The 18,268-nt window shown below is 39.4% G+C and overlaps 1 protein-coding gene across 1 annotated transcript; it reads right to left on the reverse strand.

Moving 5' to 3' along the window:
• Positions 1 to 359: 359 nt before the first annotated feature.
• On the reverse strand, positions 360 to 10,187 carry LOC110721673 (RNA pseudouridine synthase 2, chloroplastic-like). The gene is made up of 8 exons (XM_021900874.1): positions 9,835 to 10,187; positions 8,757 to 8,900; positions 7,368 to 7,619; positions 7,063 to 7,262; positions 3,366 to 3,444; positions 1,786 to 1,961; positions 1,476 to 1,695; positions 360 to 880 (listed from the first exon to the last, which is right to left on the reverse strand). The coding sequence occupies exons 1-7, from the start codon at positions 10,120 to 10,122 to the stop codon at positions 1,596 to 1,598; spliced, it is 1,239 nt and encodes a 412-aa protein (XP_021756566.1). The 5' UTR covers positions 10,123 to 10,187; the 3' UTR covers positions 360 to 880; positions 1,476 to 1,595.
• Between the last annotated feature and the right edge of the window lie 8,081 nt (positions 10,188 to 18,268).

Raw genomic sequence — 18,268 nt, forward strand, 5'->3', positions numbered from 1 at the left:
TTTGGAAACGCATACTTGCGTGACATTTTTGTAATTCTATCAACGCCTGCGGGCCTTTTCCCAAAATCATTTTCAATATGTAATGTAGCTAATTCATTTACAGTTTTGCCACTTGAAATTGAGAAAATCATTTTCCCAAAATCTGTTTTCTAACAAAGCCTTTGTGAATAATCAACTTAATTCCACTGAGAAATCGTTTAGATTCATTTTCAATATGTAATTTTATAATAGAAAATTCTACAATATTTAATTATCAAGAAACTAAGATATCGATGGTTAAACATGCATATAGTAGACCACAAACTCCTTATATAAAGACCATGGACTTATCATTGCTTCGACCAAGAACCCACTTCCACGCGTAAATTGCAAATGAAAATTGAATTCGAGTACAAAACTTAGAGGGAGCTCATATAGGGAATTCCTTTAGAACAATCCAACTGTTCCCTTCCATAAGAATCAACTCAAATGTAAAACCTATATGCAGATGCTATGACCCTGTACCATTTATTTAAAGTATACATATACAGAATTATTTTGTAATACAAAGTATTTGGAAAATTTTACTGAGACTTCCAAGTCCCTTTTCATACTTCCATAATTTGTTTGATAATAATTTGAAATAGAAGAGAAGATGCAAAAGTAGAGTAACAAAAGCTAATTGTATTAAGGTGACATGAAAACCATCTATACAAGTGTGATTAACTATCACTGTAAGAGCTTCCTTCACAGGGCATATCATAGCAAAATCTCCGCAAAATATAGTGGAATTACTCATCTTATCCTCCCCGTTGTGTCTAGCATATGTGAAGTGAACGTTGGCTTTAGACTGGACTTGCTGAACCATGATAGTCTCTTCCTACAATCAGCACCTACAGAACTGAACACCACAAATATCAATCAACTGCAGAGTTGACAAGAAGCCTAGTAGCGGCAAAATACAACAAGGTCGGATCAAGCCAAATCCAACATAACACTAATTCACGTAATACATCAAGAAAACACAATATTGTTGATCCATACTTTTTTCACACCATTTCTTGGCAATGATAATAATTAATTTGGCATGATGAACACTATAAGTCATCCTGATATTAAGTGCAATTGGCTATGAATGATCCCGAGTCCCGACAGACAGAGCAAACTACTTAGCTATAATAAAGACAGATTACCCAAGCCCTTAAAATAGCATGGGTAGGGCGAAGGGTGATGCAAAGGATAGCTATCAGAGTTTGAGCACTACTCACTAACCAAGGAATAAACTTCAAGGACATCCTTGTAAGATCATTGGACGAAAAGTTCACTGACAAATCAATCTCCACAAGGAAGAAAAAAATAGGGCAAGAGAACATATAACAATTACTATATAGCCCTGGACAGTTACTTTTTACGAACCTGAAAGCATATATTGATTGGTCTAATGTATGTTCCTAAATCCTAATTCCTATAAATGTCATTGGTTAGTTTCTATCTACCTTGGTCCTTGCAAACATCCAGAGCGCTATTTGCTTGCTGTCCCTTGAAAGGAAGTGTTGAAGCACCACTCAGTGGACCTTGACAAGAACATGTGGTATCCGCAGAATTTAAGCACCAATTTATTTTGAGATATTGCGTAGCTGACTCAATATTTCAGCAAGATCAGCAGGTGGAGGGCATGAAAAATGCATGTATTTGCCAGTACACGGATGCTTAAACCTAAAAAAAGAGTAGTAACAATATTAAGAACTTTGCAACTATTGCTCAAATTTAGAACGGAAAGTAAAATTAATAGATTTTACTTCTCACCCAAGAACCATAGCATGGAGGCAGGGCCTTTCTATGCTGGAAACCAGATCACTGAGCTGTAAATAACATGTGGATGGGGTTCTTGGTCGAAGCAACGATAAGGCCATATCCTTGGTCCCACCATACAATTCATCTCCCAGTAATGGAATGCCCATGTACTTTGCATGCACCCGAATCTTCATCAAACACCAGGACACATGCATGGCAAATTTAATGAGCAACAATACGGAAGCAAGTTCAGACCAACTTATAAATCCTTTATAGAGTAGATCACAGAGAAAGATCCGTGTACATTACAAACTAATGGTAGCACTGAAAAGTAAGTTCACTTGAGGCAAAGTAATATGGCAAGGGAGCCTACAATATTGTTCCAACAAAAGGGAATTAAAACATCTCCTAAGTCTTATAATAGAACACAACATATTATTGAGCACACTATGCACATAGAATTATTCCACTTTATTCTGGAACTAGCTATAGTCCCATGTCACACACGGTATTTACTAATTTTCCTAAGAAATTATATTAATTCAATAATAATGTACCTAAAATAATATTTTGGTGGTTGTCAATGGTAATATTAGATTAATTTTCTAAATTTAATAAGATTTTGTTGGTTTTTATGGTAGGACAAAATTACTTTATTTACATTAAATAAAAGGAGAGCAAAAAAAAAAAAAAAAAAGAAAAAGCAAATTGGAGGGAAAATTTTTCACCACAACGTGACAAGTGTCTTGTCAATATTTGCTTTTAGTATAGGTTTATAGATTGCAGCACAAGATTTATACACACATATGACATCTCCATCTAATCTAAGCAAGTAAATGTTGGAGTTTGATAATGGCTTTGATTGATTTAAGCACATTAATGACCTTCTTTTCAGTGATGCTTAGTCTCAGTTGTTTCACCTTAAGTGCTAAGACAGCCAATGACATTTGAAAGGGCAGAATTTTCTTTCTTTATTTCTTTATTTTGGTTTATAGAGAACCCAAGAGCATATGATGTAAGTGGAATTTGAACTCAAGTTTTAGGTACCACCCTCTAAGACTTCAACTGACTAAACTAGATGGTAATCCTTTGATAGGCACTTAGGTAGTCTGTGTCATACACTAGTACAATATTGTCCGCTTTGGGCCAAGCCCGCACGGTTTTGTTTTTGGGCTCCTTCCCAAAAGGCTTTGTACTAGTGTATTGAACATCACTTTATAAATAGCTCCTTCCCTTGCTATTTCTTCCATGTGGGACTTGGGATGAAATTCCCAACAGTCTGTATAGCAATTGGAATAACAAGATTCTTGTAAACCACAAGACTGATAAAAGCTACTGCTCAAATTATAATCATATGATGATTCCCCTAGAATGCTTTACTAAAAATAAAAATATGTTAGCAAACTTTAAGACAAGAGAAACAAAGCACGCCTAGTCACCAATTCACCATCATTCAAATCTCATAAGTCAATACTGGATTTGGAATGCAGAATACATCTAAAACAGTGAGCAGTTGAGCAAATATCAACACCTTCATCAATTCTCTATTTTAATGGGTCAGAAAAATGGGAGTTCTGCAGTACTTTTTATACCTGATGTGTACGTCCAGTTTCCAATCTCCATTCAACTAATGCTGCGCCTCCATTAGCTAATACTTCAAGTACTTTGTACCTGCAGACACAAGAGAAAGGAAAGAAAAATTTGAAGGTATTACAGGTACATTGATTAATAAAATTGTTAGATAAAAACCAAAACAGGAGTCATTGACTTGTATGATTGATTCAAACACAAAAGTTATTAGAACATTTCTCAATCCAACCTGAAATACATTGACCCTACACCAAAAGTTACACATCTGACCCATTTCACGGTGTTATACACAATGTCTACCAAATTCATCAGCCTTTCTTAGATGATGCATCACTATATACTTTTAGGTATTTGTAACAAAATAAATCTAGGCAAGACTAGGGTCTGGTCAAGAAAGAAACATAATTACTTTAAAATGTAAAAGGGAAGTTTAATACACAGCCCACCACCCCCACCCCCACCCCACCCCCACCCCAACCCCCCCCCCCCCCCCCGGCCCCCATTTCAAAGGAAGCTACCCTATTTCCAAATGGAAAAATCATCCTGCTAATAGAATTGCAACCATAATTTGTCATAATCATCACATGTCAAATTTCTTGTAATGATCAGCTTTTTCCTACCACTCATTCTCCTTACCTTTTTTTTTTTTTTTTTAACAAAACAATAGGAAATACAAAATACAGTAATGACCATGGTGATGGTTGTCGTATTGCAGAAGGGGAAGCTGGGAGGAGTTACATTATTTTTCAGGGTTTTTGTGGCATAAAATGGCTTAGAAGATTCACTTCACAATTGCAATTTGAGAGGTTTTAACATTTTTCAAAACATTTTCCAATAAAAATAATTAAAGAATACTTGTGGTGAGCACGTGACCGCAATATAAGTTCAAATTATCTTTACACTAATATTATGGTTTTTTGAATACAAGCTTTCAGGAGCATATATAAGCTATAATTACATTTTCTATTATGGTACTCCCACCAACCATTGACTTCTACATTATTCACATATCTTACTTTTAACCACACATTTTTACTAATATAAAAACACATATTATCATGTACAATATTATTGGATTTGTCTCAATGTATTTTTTCAAAAAATCAACTTCCTTCAATTTTTATTTAAATATATTTAGAAATAAATGGTCAATGTATTCATTGAAAACACAAAAGTCAATAAGAAACAATTAAAAAAAATGGAAGGGAGCGAGTTATAGAACAAAGGTTAAGGAGAAGTGTGAAGATCTCGGAAAACCAATTTAGATTTATGCCTTGAAGATCGACTGTGGAGGCAATCCATCTTATGAGACAGCTAATGGAGATCTATCGGGATATTGATTTGGAGAAGGCTTATGATAAGGTACCAAGGGAGATTATTTAGTGGGCTTTAACAAGGAAAGGCGTTTCGCGGAAATATATTGACATCATTAAGGACATGTATGAGGGAGTTCATCACTTAGTCATTTTCTTTTTGCTATAGTCATGGACGAATTGACGAGTTCAATTCAAGAAGTATAAAAATGCGGCCGGTACGTCACCATTCGACCGATATGTACAGGATTTCAAAGCTACTGATCCGAGATTTGCCGCCTTGATGCGGTGTTTTTTTAAAACACCAAGATTTTGGCCGATCCGATGAAGTACTTGCTTTTTAAAGGAAAAGAAAGGGAAAAATAAAAAAAAATGGAGAAAACTTCCATTAAAGTCAAGAGAGTTCTTTGCTATAGGAGAAAGAAAGTACTTGAGCAGGTGAGAGAGTGTGAGCTGGCAGGGTATTTTTTTTATTTATTTATTTATTATTTTTTAAATAAACTCCCTCAAGTGGGTAGTTGGGGATAGTGGGGTAGAATTATTTATTTATTTATTTATTTTTAAATCAAACATCCCCATGTGGGTACTTTTGTGGACCTCTCTACTTGCCAAGTTTTTAACTTAGTACACAGCTGTGTACAACTCCAGACTTAATATGGACTCCTTCGATTTTGTTTAGTGAAATTCGACTTTTATAGACTTGATTAATTATAAAATTTAGATTTAAATAAAATAAAGTTCTAAAATATAGTTTTAGGTTTAATAAATTTAAAACAAAATTATGGCGCCACAACCGCAACCCAGCCCGCGACTAACGCATCAATTCTGATACCGTGATACCGCGACTGTCCGCGATCGCAAAAAAAACCGCATTTTTATTCTATGGATGATATACCATGGTGCATGATGTTTGCTGATGATATTGTGTTGATTGACGAGACGAAAGAAGGTGTGGAAAGTAAGTTGGAATTGTGGAGACGGACTTTGGAGTCCCATGGCTTGAAGGTGAGCAGAAGTAAGACGGAGTATTTGGAATGTCAGTTTAGCGGTGTGGGAAACAATGAGGCACGGGTGATCACCTTGGATGGGAAGAGTGTTCAAAATTGTGAGGTCTTCCGATATCCGGGATCTATTATTCAAAAGGATGGAGAATTGGATGGAGATGTAGCTCATAAGATTAAAGCAGGTTGGTTGAAGTGGAAGAGTGCGACGAGTTTTTTATGTGATCCAGGCGTACCCCATAGATTAAAGGGGAAATTCTACCGAACGGCAAAAAGGCTGCTTTGCTATATGGTACAAAATATTAGGCCGTAAAGCATTGCCACGTGCATAAGATGAATGTGGCAGAGATGCGCATGTTGCGATTGATGTGTGGTCATACAAGAAAGGATCAATTGAGGAATGAGATAATGAGGAAGAAAGTAGGGGTTACATCGATTGAGTACAAGATGAGAAAGAATCGCTTAAGATGGTTTGGCCATGTAAAAAGGAGACCAAATGACGCTCTGGAAAGGAGGCTTGAAGGATTGCAAAGTGTTGGGATCGCGAGAGGTAGGGGAAGACCTAAGAAAACTTGGAGGAGGGTGATTGATAGTGACATGAGTGCTTTGGGGATTGAGGAAAATATGGTGTTGGATAGGGTGGTGTGGAGGGAGAAAATTCACGTCAATGACGTGTCGTGATTATATATATTTTCTAAATTTATTTGGATTTGTATTTAATTTTGTTTTTATCCCACCAATGTTTTATGAATTGTATTGTTTTCCTTTACTAAAGTTTTACAAACCTTTATGTTTTCTACTTCAACGTTTTAACCACTCTTTTAAAACTTTCTTGAATTTTATTTTTGGTTCCCTTTAAAACTCCCTTAATTTTTTTTCTTAAATGCTCTTTCGTTTACTCACCTTTTTTCAAACTCTTTTAAATGATGATCTTGTTATGCCTTTCTCTTTATATCGTATGATTCCTTATGACGATTCATGTTAGCCGACCCCAAATTATTTTGGGACTAAGGCTTTGTTGTTGTTGGTGTAGTATAAGATTATGACAAAACTTGGTCAATGGTATGATCTTATTTCAAAAAATTTATATTATCAATACTCACAATAATTTTAACAATACTTGTAAAAATGGAACGGAGGAAGTATTACATTTGAGTATAGGTAATTTCCCATTAAAAACAAACATATGGAGTTATGATGTATGTATATCAATATATGAGCCTATGAGGTACTATATTGTGTATACTAGCCAAATTTTGTTTAGGTCGTTGGAAGCAATTTATTTATTTTATTATTATTATTAATTTTTTTTTTTTTCAGTGAGACAGTGAAAGGATCTTAAAAACATTATTATGTGGTGTTAGAGACTTAGAGACATAATTTACCTACTTGCAGCATGTCTCGCAGGTCCGGATTTATGTCCAGTAACAGCAGTCATCCGAATTCGATTATTTAGATCACGACCAATTGGAACCTCAACGCGGCCAGAAGCATAGGTAGGCACCCCGGAAGTGACACTCAAGTAAACTCTGGTCACTGTATGGGCCTTAAATTGCTCTGCCAAATGAGCATGAGAATGTTCATCCTGTGAACAGCACATAATTTTTACAAAATTTATAATTACGTGAACCATTTCATCTCTTCAGTTGCAATAGAAAAAAAGCATCCTGTAAAATATTATAAATCTTACCTTAGCAACAACCAGCAATCCACTAGTGCCTTTGTCTAGCCTGTGCACTATCCCAGGGCGAATTGAACAGGATGCATCTTCACAAGTAGTTTGATCTGTAGGATGGATGTCTATATTGAGATCATCCTCAGACACGTCATCTGCCTCAGATAGCCACCCAACATCAGTTAATGCAACATTGGGGAGACTGCAATGGTTCAAAATTGCATTAACAAGAGTGCCCCTTGGATTTCCAGGTGCAGGATGGACAACCTAATCACAGTATAGATATTCACAGCATTAAGCTAGGTAGGAATGCTGATTACATCTGTACCATACACTTATAATTTACAAATTTTGATGGACACGTAATTTCTCATCCATCTCTAAAGCAAAGAATCTCACAAATACTCTTTGCATGATTCTACCCCTGTTTCTCTTTGTTAGTCCTATTTTACTTTTTATTAGTCCAAAAAAAAAAAAACCTCACAATTACGCCCTATTTGTTTTTGTTAGTACTATTTTACTTTTTAAATGATTTCTAATTCACACATTCAAGTATAAATATCTTCTATATGGAATTATGTATAATACCAAAAAATAAAAAAAATAAAAAAAAAAAAAATAAATAAATAAATAAACTTGATTTTATGAAATAACACATTGGGATGACTATTTATTGAAAGAGTACTAGATAATAATTGCATTAGAATCTAATATCATTCCAAACAAGACTTAAAATAAAGAAATGAAAGGAGAAATATATTGATGTACAGATGTAGACACAAACAAATGCCTGAATCAGACAGCTAATAACTTTCAAAGCTAGAATGGGCATCCATCACACTAAAGACAAGAGCTATCGCAGATAATCTACATATATGATTCTGGAAACTTTTGATGATATTCAATTACTTTCTGGAAGCCAATTATTAATAAAATTTCTAGTATTGCTTCCAACAGGAATAAGCTCTCACAATGGAAGGTGCATGACAAACATTAACATTTTTTTATATCTGTACAGAATCAGATTACTATATCTCTTGTATCAAGGATATCATTTCAATATAAACCCTTTTGAATAAATTCTAATTATATACATGATAAGTTCAGAAAGATTTGACATCTATCACACGTCAGCAATTGCAAAGGACTAAATGTAGGATGAGATCAATAGTTTTTTTATGGGTTGGATTCAAGAGGTCATGTGGATATAGTAGTCACATAACAGTTCCTTAAATCTTCATACAGCAGTAGAAACCTTAGAACGCTTATGTGATGGACAACCTCATTTCAAAACAAATAAGCTCCCAATGAATAATAAAGCACGTAACTTTTAATCAATAGGTAGCATAGCTAATTAATGGAGTATAAAAGACCATCAACAAACTATGACATATGAATCCTTACCATATGTGGAGGTTTATTCACAACTAAAACATGATCATCCTCATATGTAATGTCCAAAGGTATATCCTCTGCATCAGCCCTCAATGGTTGCAGTTTTGCTATAGTGCAGTTTATTTCATCCCCTGTTCTAACACCATATGATACCTGCAAAAACAATGACCACCCTAGTGAGAATTTCAACAAGCCAATAATTACTATATCATACCCTAAACAATAGACGACATTTCTATTTTAGACTGTCCCTTAAAATAAAATAAATTACTTTTTTTTTTTTGTTTATTATTGACAAATGACGGGGAGGTCTCTTTGATTTACAAAACTCTCACAAATGAAGTAGCATAATCGTAATTTATTTATTTCAACATTCACATTCTACAAAACTCTCACAAACTCCAAATGATTGAATATTCAATGACCATCTTTATATATTTCATCATTCTTATTCTATATGATATAAATATATAATATCAAAAAATATAACATTATAGTTCTTAAATACTTTGTACAAAGTATACCATAGTATAATCTTGATGTGTGTATATACCATCTCCATTATCATTATCATAACATTGTCTTGATTTGTTTTGCATAATATATACCATTACCAATTTTACCATAATCATCACCAAATAAATCCTTCACCATTACCACTGTTTGCCCGTTTTATTACTTCCTACCAAACGAGCATTTCTCAGTCTCTAATAACTTGAGTCATTAATGAGTCTAATACCGCATGTTGGTATACAATTGTAGCTTGATGGTATTATCTTAATAGCAAAAAAGAATACTAGAGATACCAATAACGCATTTTACATTTGTTGGTATTATAGTAGGAGTATTTTGGTATAATGGTGATACAAGCACAATTTTATACCAACAAACATTATTGGAGTCAAGACTCAAATTATTAGAGGCAGAGAATTTCGAGTATAAGCAAAATTTTCAAGCAAAACGTTACTTATAAAAAACATTAATTATTAAGTTAACAAGTAAATCAACATTAGAATGCAAGTATGCAACAATTTGTACAAAAATGATAAATCCAGAACATGAAATAGAGAAATGGGAATAGTAATACCTTATCGACAACGCGGCCATTAACGCAGACAAGGCCAGCGCGAATACTGGATTGAACCCTAGCTCTGCTAATTCCATTAATTTTGGAAGAAATCCAAGCGTCAAGCCTAGTTTTAGCGACGCCTTCGACCGTCACTTTCTCCTCCAATTTAACTCCTTCATAGTTGGTTCTTACACCGTCAGCGGAAGAGGTGGTGGAGAAGGCTTTGACGAAGGTTGAAACCCTAAATCCAATTGTTTGGCGTGGAGGGAATTGGCAGAAGGTAGGAGATGAAGTGAGTGCCAGCATTTTTTAGCTTTCACAATTTCAGAAATTCTACACAAACTGTCTGAAGACCCGGATTCAACCGGAAGTTTTGGGCTTCTTTTAATGCCAAAAAATAAAGATGGTTGTGGAGTGTTGGCTTATGGATCGTGTAGGGACCCACATGCTTTGGGTTAGCCTAGCCCACAAGCTACGTGTTGTGCTGTATCAAAATTTTTTAAAAGGTCTGCATGGCCCGAGCCATGTGCCACTATGCCTTGACCGCTCGTGTTGTGCATGCAACATGTGTGTGGCGTGCCTAAGCCAAATTTCATGATCATAGCGTGTTTTGTCGTGTAAGGCCAGATCGCGTCATGCTTTGTCGTGTTTCTCACAGATAAAGGTGGCCCAAGGTTAGCCTATAGTCGTCACATATGTATCGTGTCGTGTCATGCATACACTGTTGTGCCATGGTTTTTGGTGCTTGAGTCGGCCTGGCCTAATGTGCCATTTGTAGGTCTGATACATGAATATTAAACTTTTTGGCTCGAAATTCCAATCCTAATGTGAAAATGGATAGTCTTAATGCAAATAAAACCAAATACTCTATCCGTCTCTTAAAGTATGTCATTTACTTTCTTATTGTCTCTTAGAAGTTAAAAACACTTTTGATTGTTAATATGTTAAACTACATGTTGATAAATTGAATCTAAGTATCTAACAAGATTCATTAACATAAATTATTTCTTATAGATTAATGGGTTATATGGTTATTTAAATTTTAGACTTTAAAAAAGAAAATGGAGCAATTGATAGTCCATTCATTTCCTTTTCCATCCAAATTCCTATTCAAATGCATTAAATTTAATATCCTGGAGTTGCCCTTTATCTACAATGGGTCCAATTTACTTTAATTGGACCGGTCCTCAAATGGCACAATTACAAAGCCCAAAAGCAAGGTTCAATTCTCCAATCAAGTGCCAAGTCAGTCAAAGGCCTAGTTAACATGACAAGCCCATTTGACCCCAAAGCCCACTTATCTATTGAGAAAGGTATAAAAGCCTTCATTCTCCTCTTTCTACATTCATTCAATTTAAGCCTCAAGCAATTAATACTCTTGCATAGCTTTCTCTCTCTAAACACTGTACTGATTTCGGCATCGAAGGGGTCTTCCTTGATGCAACCCCCGAGGCCGGTTTACGTGTGTTTGTTGTGCAGGAAACCATCACTTGGGTCGAGTCCAGTCTTCAGCCCACCAGAAAGGCCCAAATGAAGGACCTATTGTTTTCATCCAAAACAATTTGGCGCCGTCTTTGGGGAAGACTCTCAAAAAACAAGCCAAAGACCAACCAATCTTAGCAACATGACTGAGAGTGGAAAGAGAGCTAAGAGCACCAAAAATAATGGTCCTACTTTCTCAAAGAGGGGCCAACCACCTTCATCATCTTCTTCGGACGCAGTCTCTTCGGAGAAAGCTGCACCCGGGAGGTCACCATCTCATCACACTCAACTGTCGTCGAGGACTCGTCGGCCGAGTCAGACCTATGCTAGGAGCCCAACACCTAGCCTACACTCACAATTTCACCCGACACCTCAAACGGGTCCCACCATAGAGGAGGTAGCAAAAGCCTTCGCAGTCTTCATGGACCTCATGAAGGCCCAAGTAGGCAATTTTCCGCCACCTCCTAGCTAATTAGTCCACGCCAACACTCCTCAGCAGCCGAGAAACCTGAGAAGGAGGACCAGCCAAGAGGACGCCGGGCGAGCTCCATCTTTTACGGAGCTCGGAGAGAGATGGGAAGAGGATATTTGGAGAACTGAACGGGAAAGAAAGAGAAAATTCTTAGTGGAATCCGAAACTCGAAGTTTCAAAAGCGATAACACCACCTCCGCATGGCCATAACCTGCTCGCCGAAACGTTCACGAACGTATCGGCTCAAGGGAGGTGAGCGTGCACAGTCGCCTCACTTACCCAGAAGGGACTGCACCATACCCCGCACCGTCCCAGCCGAGGACAAAAACCACTTCTACTTCTCTAAGAGGGCGAAGCGAGGTCCCTTCTGCTGGGTACAAGGGGAAAGCCGTGATGGTACCCACCAGTTCACCCTTCAAGAGCTGGATTCTAGAAGAACATGTGCCGATAGTGAAAATATCAGCGGACATAACATATGACGGAACTTCGGATCCAAAGGACCATATTGCCTCTTACGAGGGGCATATGTATCTAAAGCCCAGGTCCGAAGCGACTTGGTGTAAATATTTCCCAACCAGTCTCAAGGGTGTTGCACAAGCATGGATCACCGAGGGAGTGAAGGAAGGTTCTATAACTGGTTGGAAAGACCTTTCCAACAAGTTTAAGAGCAAGTTTTCTACAGCAAACCGCCGAGAGAAGACGACTGCAGAGCTGATGAGCCTACAGTAAGGGGAGGACGAAAGCCTCCGAGACTATCTCACTAGCTTCAGCAACGAGTCGTCTAGAATTACGAGTCTGGACCAGGGGCTAGTCGTTTTTGCACTGCGAAATGGGCTACAGGCTGGAAAGTTCCTTGGCTTCATGGTCATGCACACCCTGTAGACCTTGGAGGAAGCTTTGGAAGCTTCATATAAGTACATCCGAGTTGAAGAATAAAACAAGACCAAGTCCCAAGCTCAAACTTGGATTGGTAAAACAAAAGGACAATCATCCGAGGGCTAGAGCCAAAGGAAAGGGAAGGCGAAAGTCTCAGAACCGTCCTCGGCTACTGAGCCGAAAAAAATAAAAAAACCCCATTTGTTTGGAAATACGAATCTTACACTCCTATCGCCCTTCCGCGTGCTAAAATTTATAGCATAACGAAGGACGATCAAAAGTGGAAGAAGCCGAGGCCACTGCCATCGTGGCACCAGCAGAAGAATAAAGGCCGATGGTTTGAGTTCCACGAATCTTCGGGACACCACACTAAGGACTGTATCCAGCTGAAAGATTAGATCGAAGATATGGTCCAAAAGGGCTACCTGAAAAATTACCTCGCGGATCGACGCGAGGAAAAAAAGGTCGGGCAAGACTCTCGGTAGCAACTGGATTTCCCAAAGAAAAAGGACAAGCCGTAAGATAAAGATAATATTGATATCCTTGTCATTTCTGGGGGGACGAGCTCCCGAAACGCTCAGAAGCGCCACTTGAGGGGTTTAACCCATCAAGTCAACCATGCCGCCATCCAAGGCCCAAAGTCTCTGGCGCCGAACTTTTCATTCACAGCCGAAGACTGTCGGGGGGTGGCATACCCCCACGATGACCCGCTGGTAATCATCATAGGAATCGCAAACCACAACGTCTGGCGAACCCTCGTCAACAGCGGTAGTGGAGAAAATATCCTCTTTCGAGAGGCATATGACTAGCTAAAGTTGCAGACCAAGGACCTGACTCTAGTACCCTACCCGGTATCCAGATTTAATGGGTCTGCATCATATCCAGATGGGAAGATCACTCTTCCCGTCACCATCGGCAAAGACGAGCAACTTGGAACATCATGGCCGAATTTTTTGCCGTAGATGTTCCATCGGCATACAACATGATCATGGGGAGACCCATCATTCACGAAATTCAAGGAGTGATCTCCACGTATCATCAAATGATGATATACGTTTCAAACGAGGGCCACTCCTAAAGAATTCAGGGCAGCCATAAGGAAGCCCGCAAATGCAACTACCTTAAGCCATCTAAAAGTTTCCGCGATGACGAGGATGAAGAGGAAAAAGAAAAAGAAAGGGACCGAAGCACAAAGAAACAAAAAGACTTGAGTGCTTCGTCCTAGAGTACCCCGGACCAAGAAAAACTATTGGGGAAAGAAAAGGCTGATTCCTCATCCGGGCCAAAAGACTTGGAACGCCAGCCGAAGTCTGGGAAGCCCATTGATATTGACAGTAGGCCAGATCATGAAGAGTCCGGTTCTAAATCAATGTAGCTGGACCAGCAGACTTAATTAATTGGGTTGACCGAAGGAGACCCTGAAAAGTGTGTCAGTATCAGGCTCGAACTCCATCCGAACGTTTGTGTTGAACTCATCCAACTCCTTCGGGAGAACAAAGATGTGTTCGCTTTCTCGGTGGCAGACATGCCCGGGATTGATCTAAACCTCATCTCACACAAGCTGAACGTCGACCCCACCTGTCGACCTGTTAAGCAAAAGAAGCGGAATTACTCCGCTAATAAGAACCGAGACATCGCAGCTGAAGTCAAAAAAACTTCTGGATGCAGGCTTCATCGAGCCTTGCCAATATCCTGAAAGGTTGGCTAATGTGGTGATGGTTCAGAAGGCAAATGACACCTGGAGAATGTGCGTTGACTTCACAAACCTAAATAGGGCTTGTCCGAAGGATTTCTTTCCCTTGCCAAGGATCGATCAGCAAGTCGACTCGACAAGTGGCCACGCCCTGATTAGTTTCATGGACGCATTCTCGGGGTATCATCAGATCTTCATGCACCCCAACGACCGAGCAAAAGAGGCATTCGTTACGAACGTCGGGGTGTACAATTACAAGATGATGCCCTTCGGATTGAAAAATGGGGGGGGGGGCAACATATCAAAGGCTGGTTGATCAGGTTTTCTCCGAGCAAAAGGGCCGCAACATTGAAGTCTATGTTAACGATTTAATCGTCAAGAGTAAAGAGGACAAATACCATATTGTGGACCTGGCCAAAACCTTCGCCACCTTAAGAAAACACCAAATGAAGCTGAATCCGAAGAAGTGTGTCTTCAGCGTGAAGTTGGCCAAGTTCTTGGGCTTCATAGTCAGCAAAAGGGGATTGATGTGAATCCCGCCAAAGTTCAAGTAGCGCTTGATCTTCCCGAGCCAAAAACAAAGAGGGACGTTCAGCGTCTCACCGGAAGAATGGTCGCCCTGTCCAGGTTCATCTCTAGAGCCTCGGACAAGGGGCTTCCCTTCTTCAAAGTGCTGAAGCTCCCAAAAACAAAGGAGCTCATTTGGGAAGATGAGCAAAAAGAGGCCTTCAAGCAGCTCTGTGGGCACTTAGCTCAACTCCCGACATTGGCATATCCAACCGAAGGAGAAACGCTGTACTTGTACGTGGCAGTCAGCCCAACCACCATAAGTGCGGTCCTGCTGAAGGAAGAAAATAAAGTCCAAAAGCCGATCTACTTCGTCAGCCACACTCTGACGGACGCCGAGACTCACTACCCCCTACTCGAAAAAGTTGCATACGCAGTAGTGGTAGCCGCTTGGAAGCTGAGGCCCTATTTCGATTGTCATCAAATAGTGGTCTTAACTGATCAGCCGTTGGAAAAAGTCCTCGGCAAAGTTGAAAAATCTGGCAGGTTGGCAAAGTGGGCCTTCGAGCTCACCGAATTCAGCATCATTTATCAACTAAGGACAGCCATTAAGGCTCAAGCTTTAGCAGATTTCCTCGCTGAATGCTTCTACCAGGAAACGCTAGAAGAAGAAAAGAAAACCTGGACCATTTTTATGGATGGATCCTCCATTGTAAATGGTTCGGGGGCAAGGGTAGTACTCACCTCTCCCGAAGGCAAGTACTTTGAGTACGCACTAAAATTTTCATTCCGAGCTTCGAACAACGAGGTAGAGTACGAGGCAGCAATTGCTGGCCTAAAGTTGTGCATATCATTGGAAGTCGAACATGTCTGTCTAAAGACAAACTCTCAGCTCGTCGCAAACTAGATTCGAGGCGAATATGAGGCCAAATAGCCCTCAATGATTGCTTACCTCGCAAAGATCAAAACAATAATTGCGAAGCTGAGAACTTTTGAAGCCGAGCTGATCCTAAGGGGTCAGAACGCGCAAGCCGATGCACTTTCCAAACTTGCAAGTTCAACTCTAACTGAGCTGAATCGATCTGTATATGTGGAAGTGTGGCGAGAAAGAAGTGTGGATGAAGTACCTGAAGTTTGCTACGTCACACACGAACCGAGCTGGATGGACCTCATCCTAGCTTACAAACTTCGGCGAGAAATTCTCGAAGACAAAAACTTAGCCTCCAAGCTGAAGCAAAGCAGCTCGCGATTAATTGTCTTCAGAGGAGAGCTGCTGAAAAAATCCTTCTCAGCCCCACTACTGAAATGTGTGGGACCAACAGATGTCGATTACATCCTTCGGGAGATTCACCTTGGCATATGTGGAAACCACATCGGGGGAAGAACATTAGCCCACAAGGCATTGAGAGCAGGGTATTATTAGCCACCATGATCCTAGATGCTAAGGAGCTGGTCAGAAATTGCGAAAAATGTCAAAAGTTCGCACTAGTCACCCATCAGCTAGCCCGAGATCTCTAGTCGATCCTAAACCCGCTTCTATTTTCCCAATGAGGGCTGGATATCTTGGGGCCATTTCCCGATGCTCCGTACCAAAAAAGATGGTTGATAGTCGACATTGACTATTTCAGTAAATGGATTGAGGTCGAAGCAGCCTCGAACATCACAGAGCAAACTGTCAAGAAATTCATCTGGTAGAATATTATCACTCGCTTCGGAATCCCGAAGGTCTTTGTCTTCAATCATGGGAGGCAATTTGATAATTTGCCGCTAAGGCTGTACACTGATCAATTCGGCATCAAGTTGGCATATTCTGTGGTATGTCATCCGCATAGTAACGGTTAACCTGAACCTGCAAACAAGCAGATTCTCAACGCCCTTAAGAAGAGAGTTGAGGATCAAAAGTCCAAGTGGATAGAGGAACTCCGAGGAACCCTTTGGTCACTTCGAACAAACCGAAAAAAAGGCTACGGGGCATTCACCTTTCGAGCTAGTGTATGGGTCCGAAGCCGTCCTTCTAGTGGAAATCGGCGTAGAAAGTCTACTAGTAAATCTCTTCTCGGCTAAGAAAAATGAACAGCTCATGAAAGAATCCCTTGATTTTCTAGATGAGTTCAGAGACTCGGCCCGAGACAGAATGGTTGCATAAAAGCAAAGAATCAGCGAATTCTACAACCGAAGGGTCAATGCAAGACCGCTTAAAATTGGAGATTTGGTTCTTCGGAATGCTGCAGCTGTACAAAAAAGCCGCATTCATGGGAAACTCTCAGCTACTTGGGAGGGACCCTATGAAATCTATGATGAACTTCAGCCTGGGACCTACCGACTTTGTCAATTGGACGGAACCGAGCTGAAAAACCACTGGAATGCTGATGTATTGAGAAAATATCATGTATAAGCCCTTCGGGGGAGAACAATCTATGTAAGGGCATCTTTATGATTTAATGAAGGGCCTTTGAGCCACTGTTTCTATCAATTTAGCAAGTTTCTATTTTTCTGTCTTCTACATTTTTCGTAAAAAGGTTTCCCTTCGGCACTGTCCGAAGTATAGCCAAGCAGAGGCGTTATACTTTGGATTGCCGTCAAACTTGCCAAACAGGGAACAATGATTTCACCACCGAAGTATAGCCATTTCAGGGCATTGTACTTCGGATAAATTAGTTCCTTGGGGTAAAGAGGCCGTGGACGAATCTGAAACATAGCCTAAAAATTGGCATAGTCCTTCAGAGGAGTTATATCGGAGACATTGCCAGAATGATGGCCTTGTGTTTCGGATAGTCATTCCCTCGGATGAATTCTAAGGACCGAGAGATTATTGCTCTTGGAGTCTAAGACTTCTAAGCAACAAACTCATAGATTCTTCACAAAAAAAAAAGAAGAAGAGAAAGGAAAAGAGCAGAAACTTCAAAAACTTTGTATTTAGAAATTTTGCTAAGGCAAAGCTTCGTTCACACTTAAAAAGTTGAAGCAAGCACCTTAGAAACCTGTTGATTACAACTTTAGATTTCTGGGGGGCAAGAAGCACTCTGCTAAGTGATAATTCCAAGCCGAAGCTCAACACTTAGAAAATTTTTGCAAAATTTGCGAAAAAAAAGCAACTAGGCCAAGTAGAAGGAAAGAGCAAGGCAATGGGAAAGAAAAGAAAGCGGTGCATTCATAGCAAATCATCTATGCCCAGATCTCTGAGCTACATCAAATAAAGTTTCAGAATAGATAAAGAAACATCCTAAGTCGGCAGCCGCCCACAAGCGGAAAAATTTACAGCTGTTGAACTAAGTACAACTACTCAAAAACAAAAAACAAGCGAAGAGTTTGTACATCAAGGCAAGCTGAAGCAAAAGATTCAAAGGTAAAAAAAGGCGCGACAAAGGTTAGAATTAAGCATAAGTTGATCCGCAAGACTTTGTAGACGACTGCCCGAGTTC

This window comes from Chenopodium quinoa, unplaced genomic scaffold, assembly GCF_001683475.1.
Source record: "Chenopodium quinoa cultivar QQ74 unplaced genomic scaffold, ASM168347v1, whole genome shotgun sequence".
In the NCBI taxonomy this organism is placed as follows: Eukaryota; Viridiplantae; Streptophyta; class Magnoliopsida; order Caryophyllales; family Amaranthaceae; genus Chenopodium; species Chenopodium quinoa.

Bases quoted from the DNA above. Each gene is read 5' to 3' on its own strand.
- LOC110721673 (XM_021900874.1), bottom strand. From the start codon at position 10,122: ATGCTGGCACTCACTTCATCTCCTACCTTCTGCCAATTCCCTCCACGC. The intron at 8,901-9,834 runs GTATTACTATTC...TTGTTTTTGCAG, and splicing joins ATGGCCGCGTTGTCGATAAG to GTATCATATGGTGTTAGAAC. The intron at 7,263-7,367 runs GTAAGATTTATA...TGCTGTTCACAG, and splicing joins GATTGCTGGTTGTTGCTAAG to GATGAACATTCTCATGCTCA.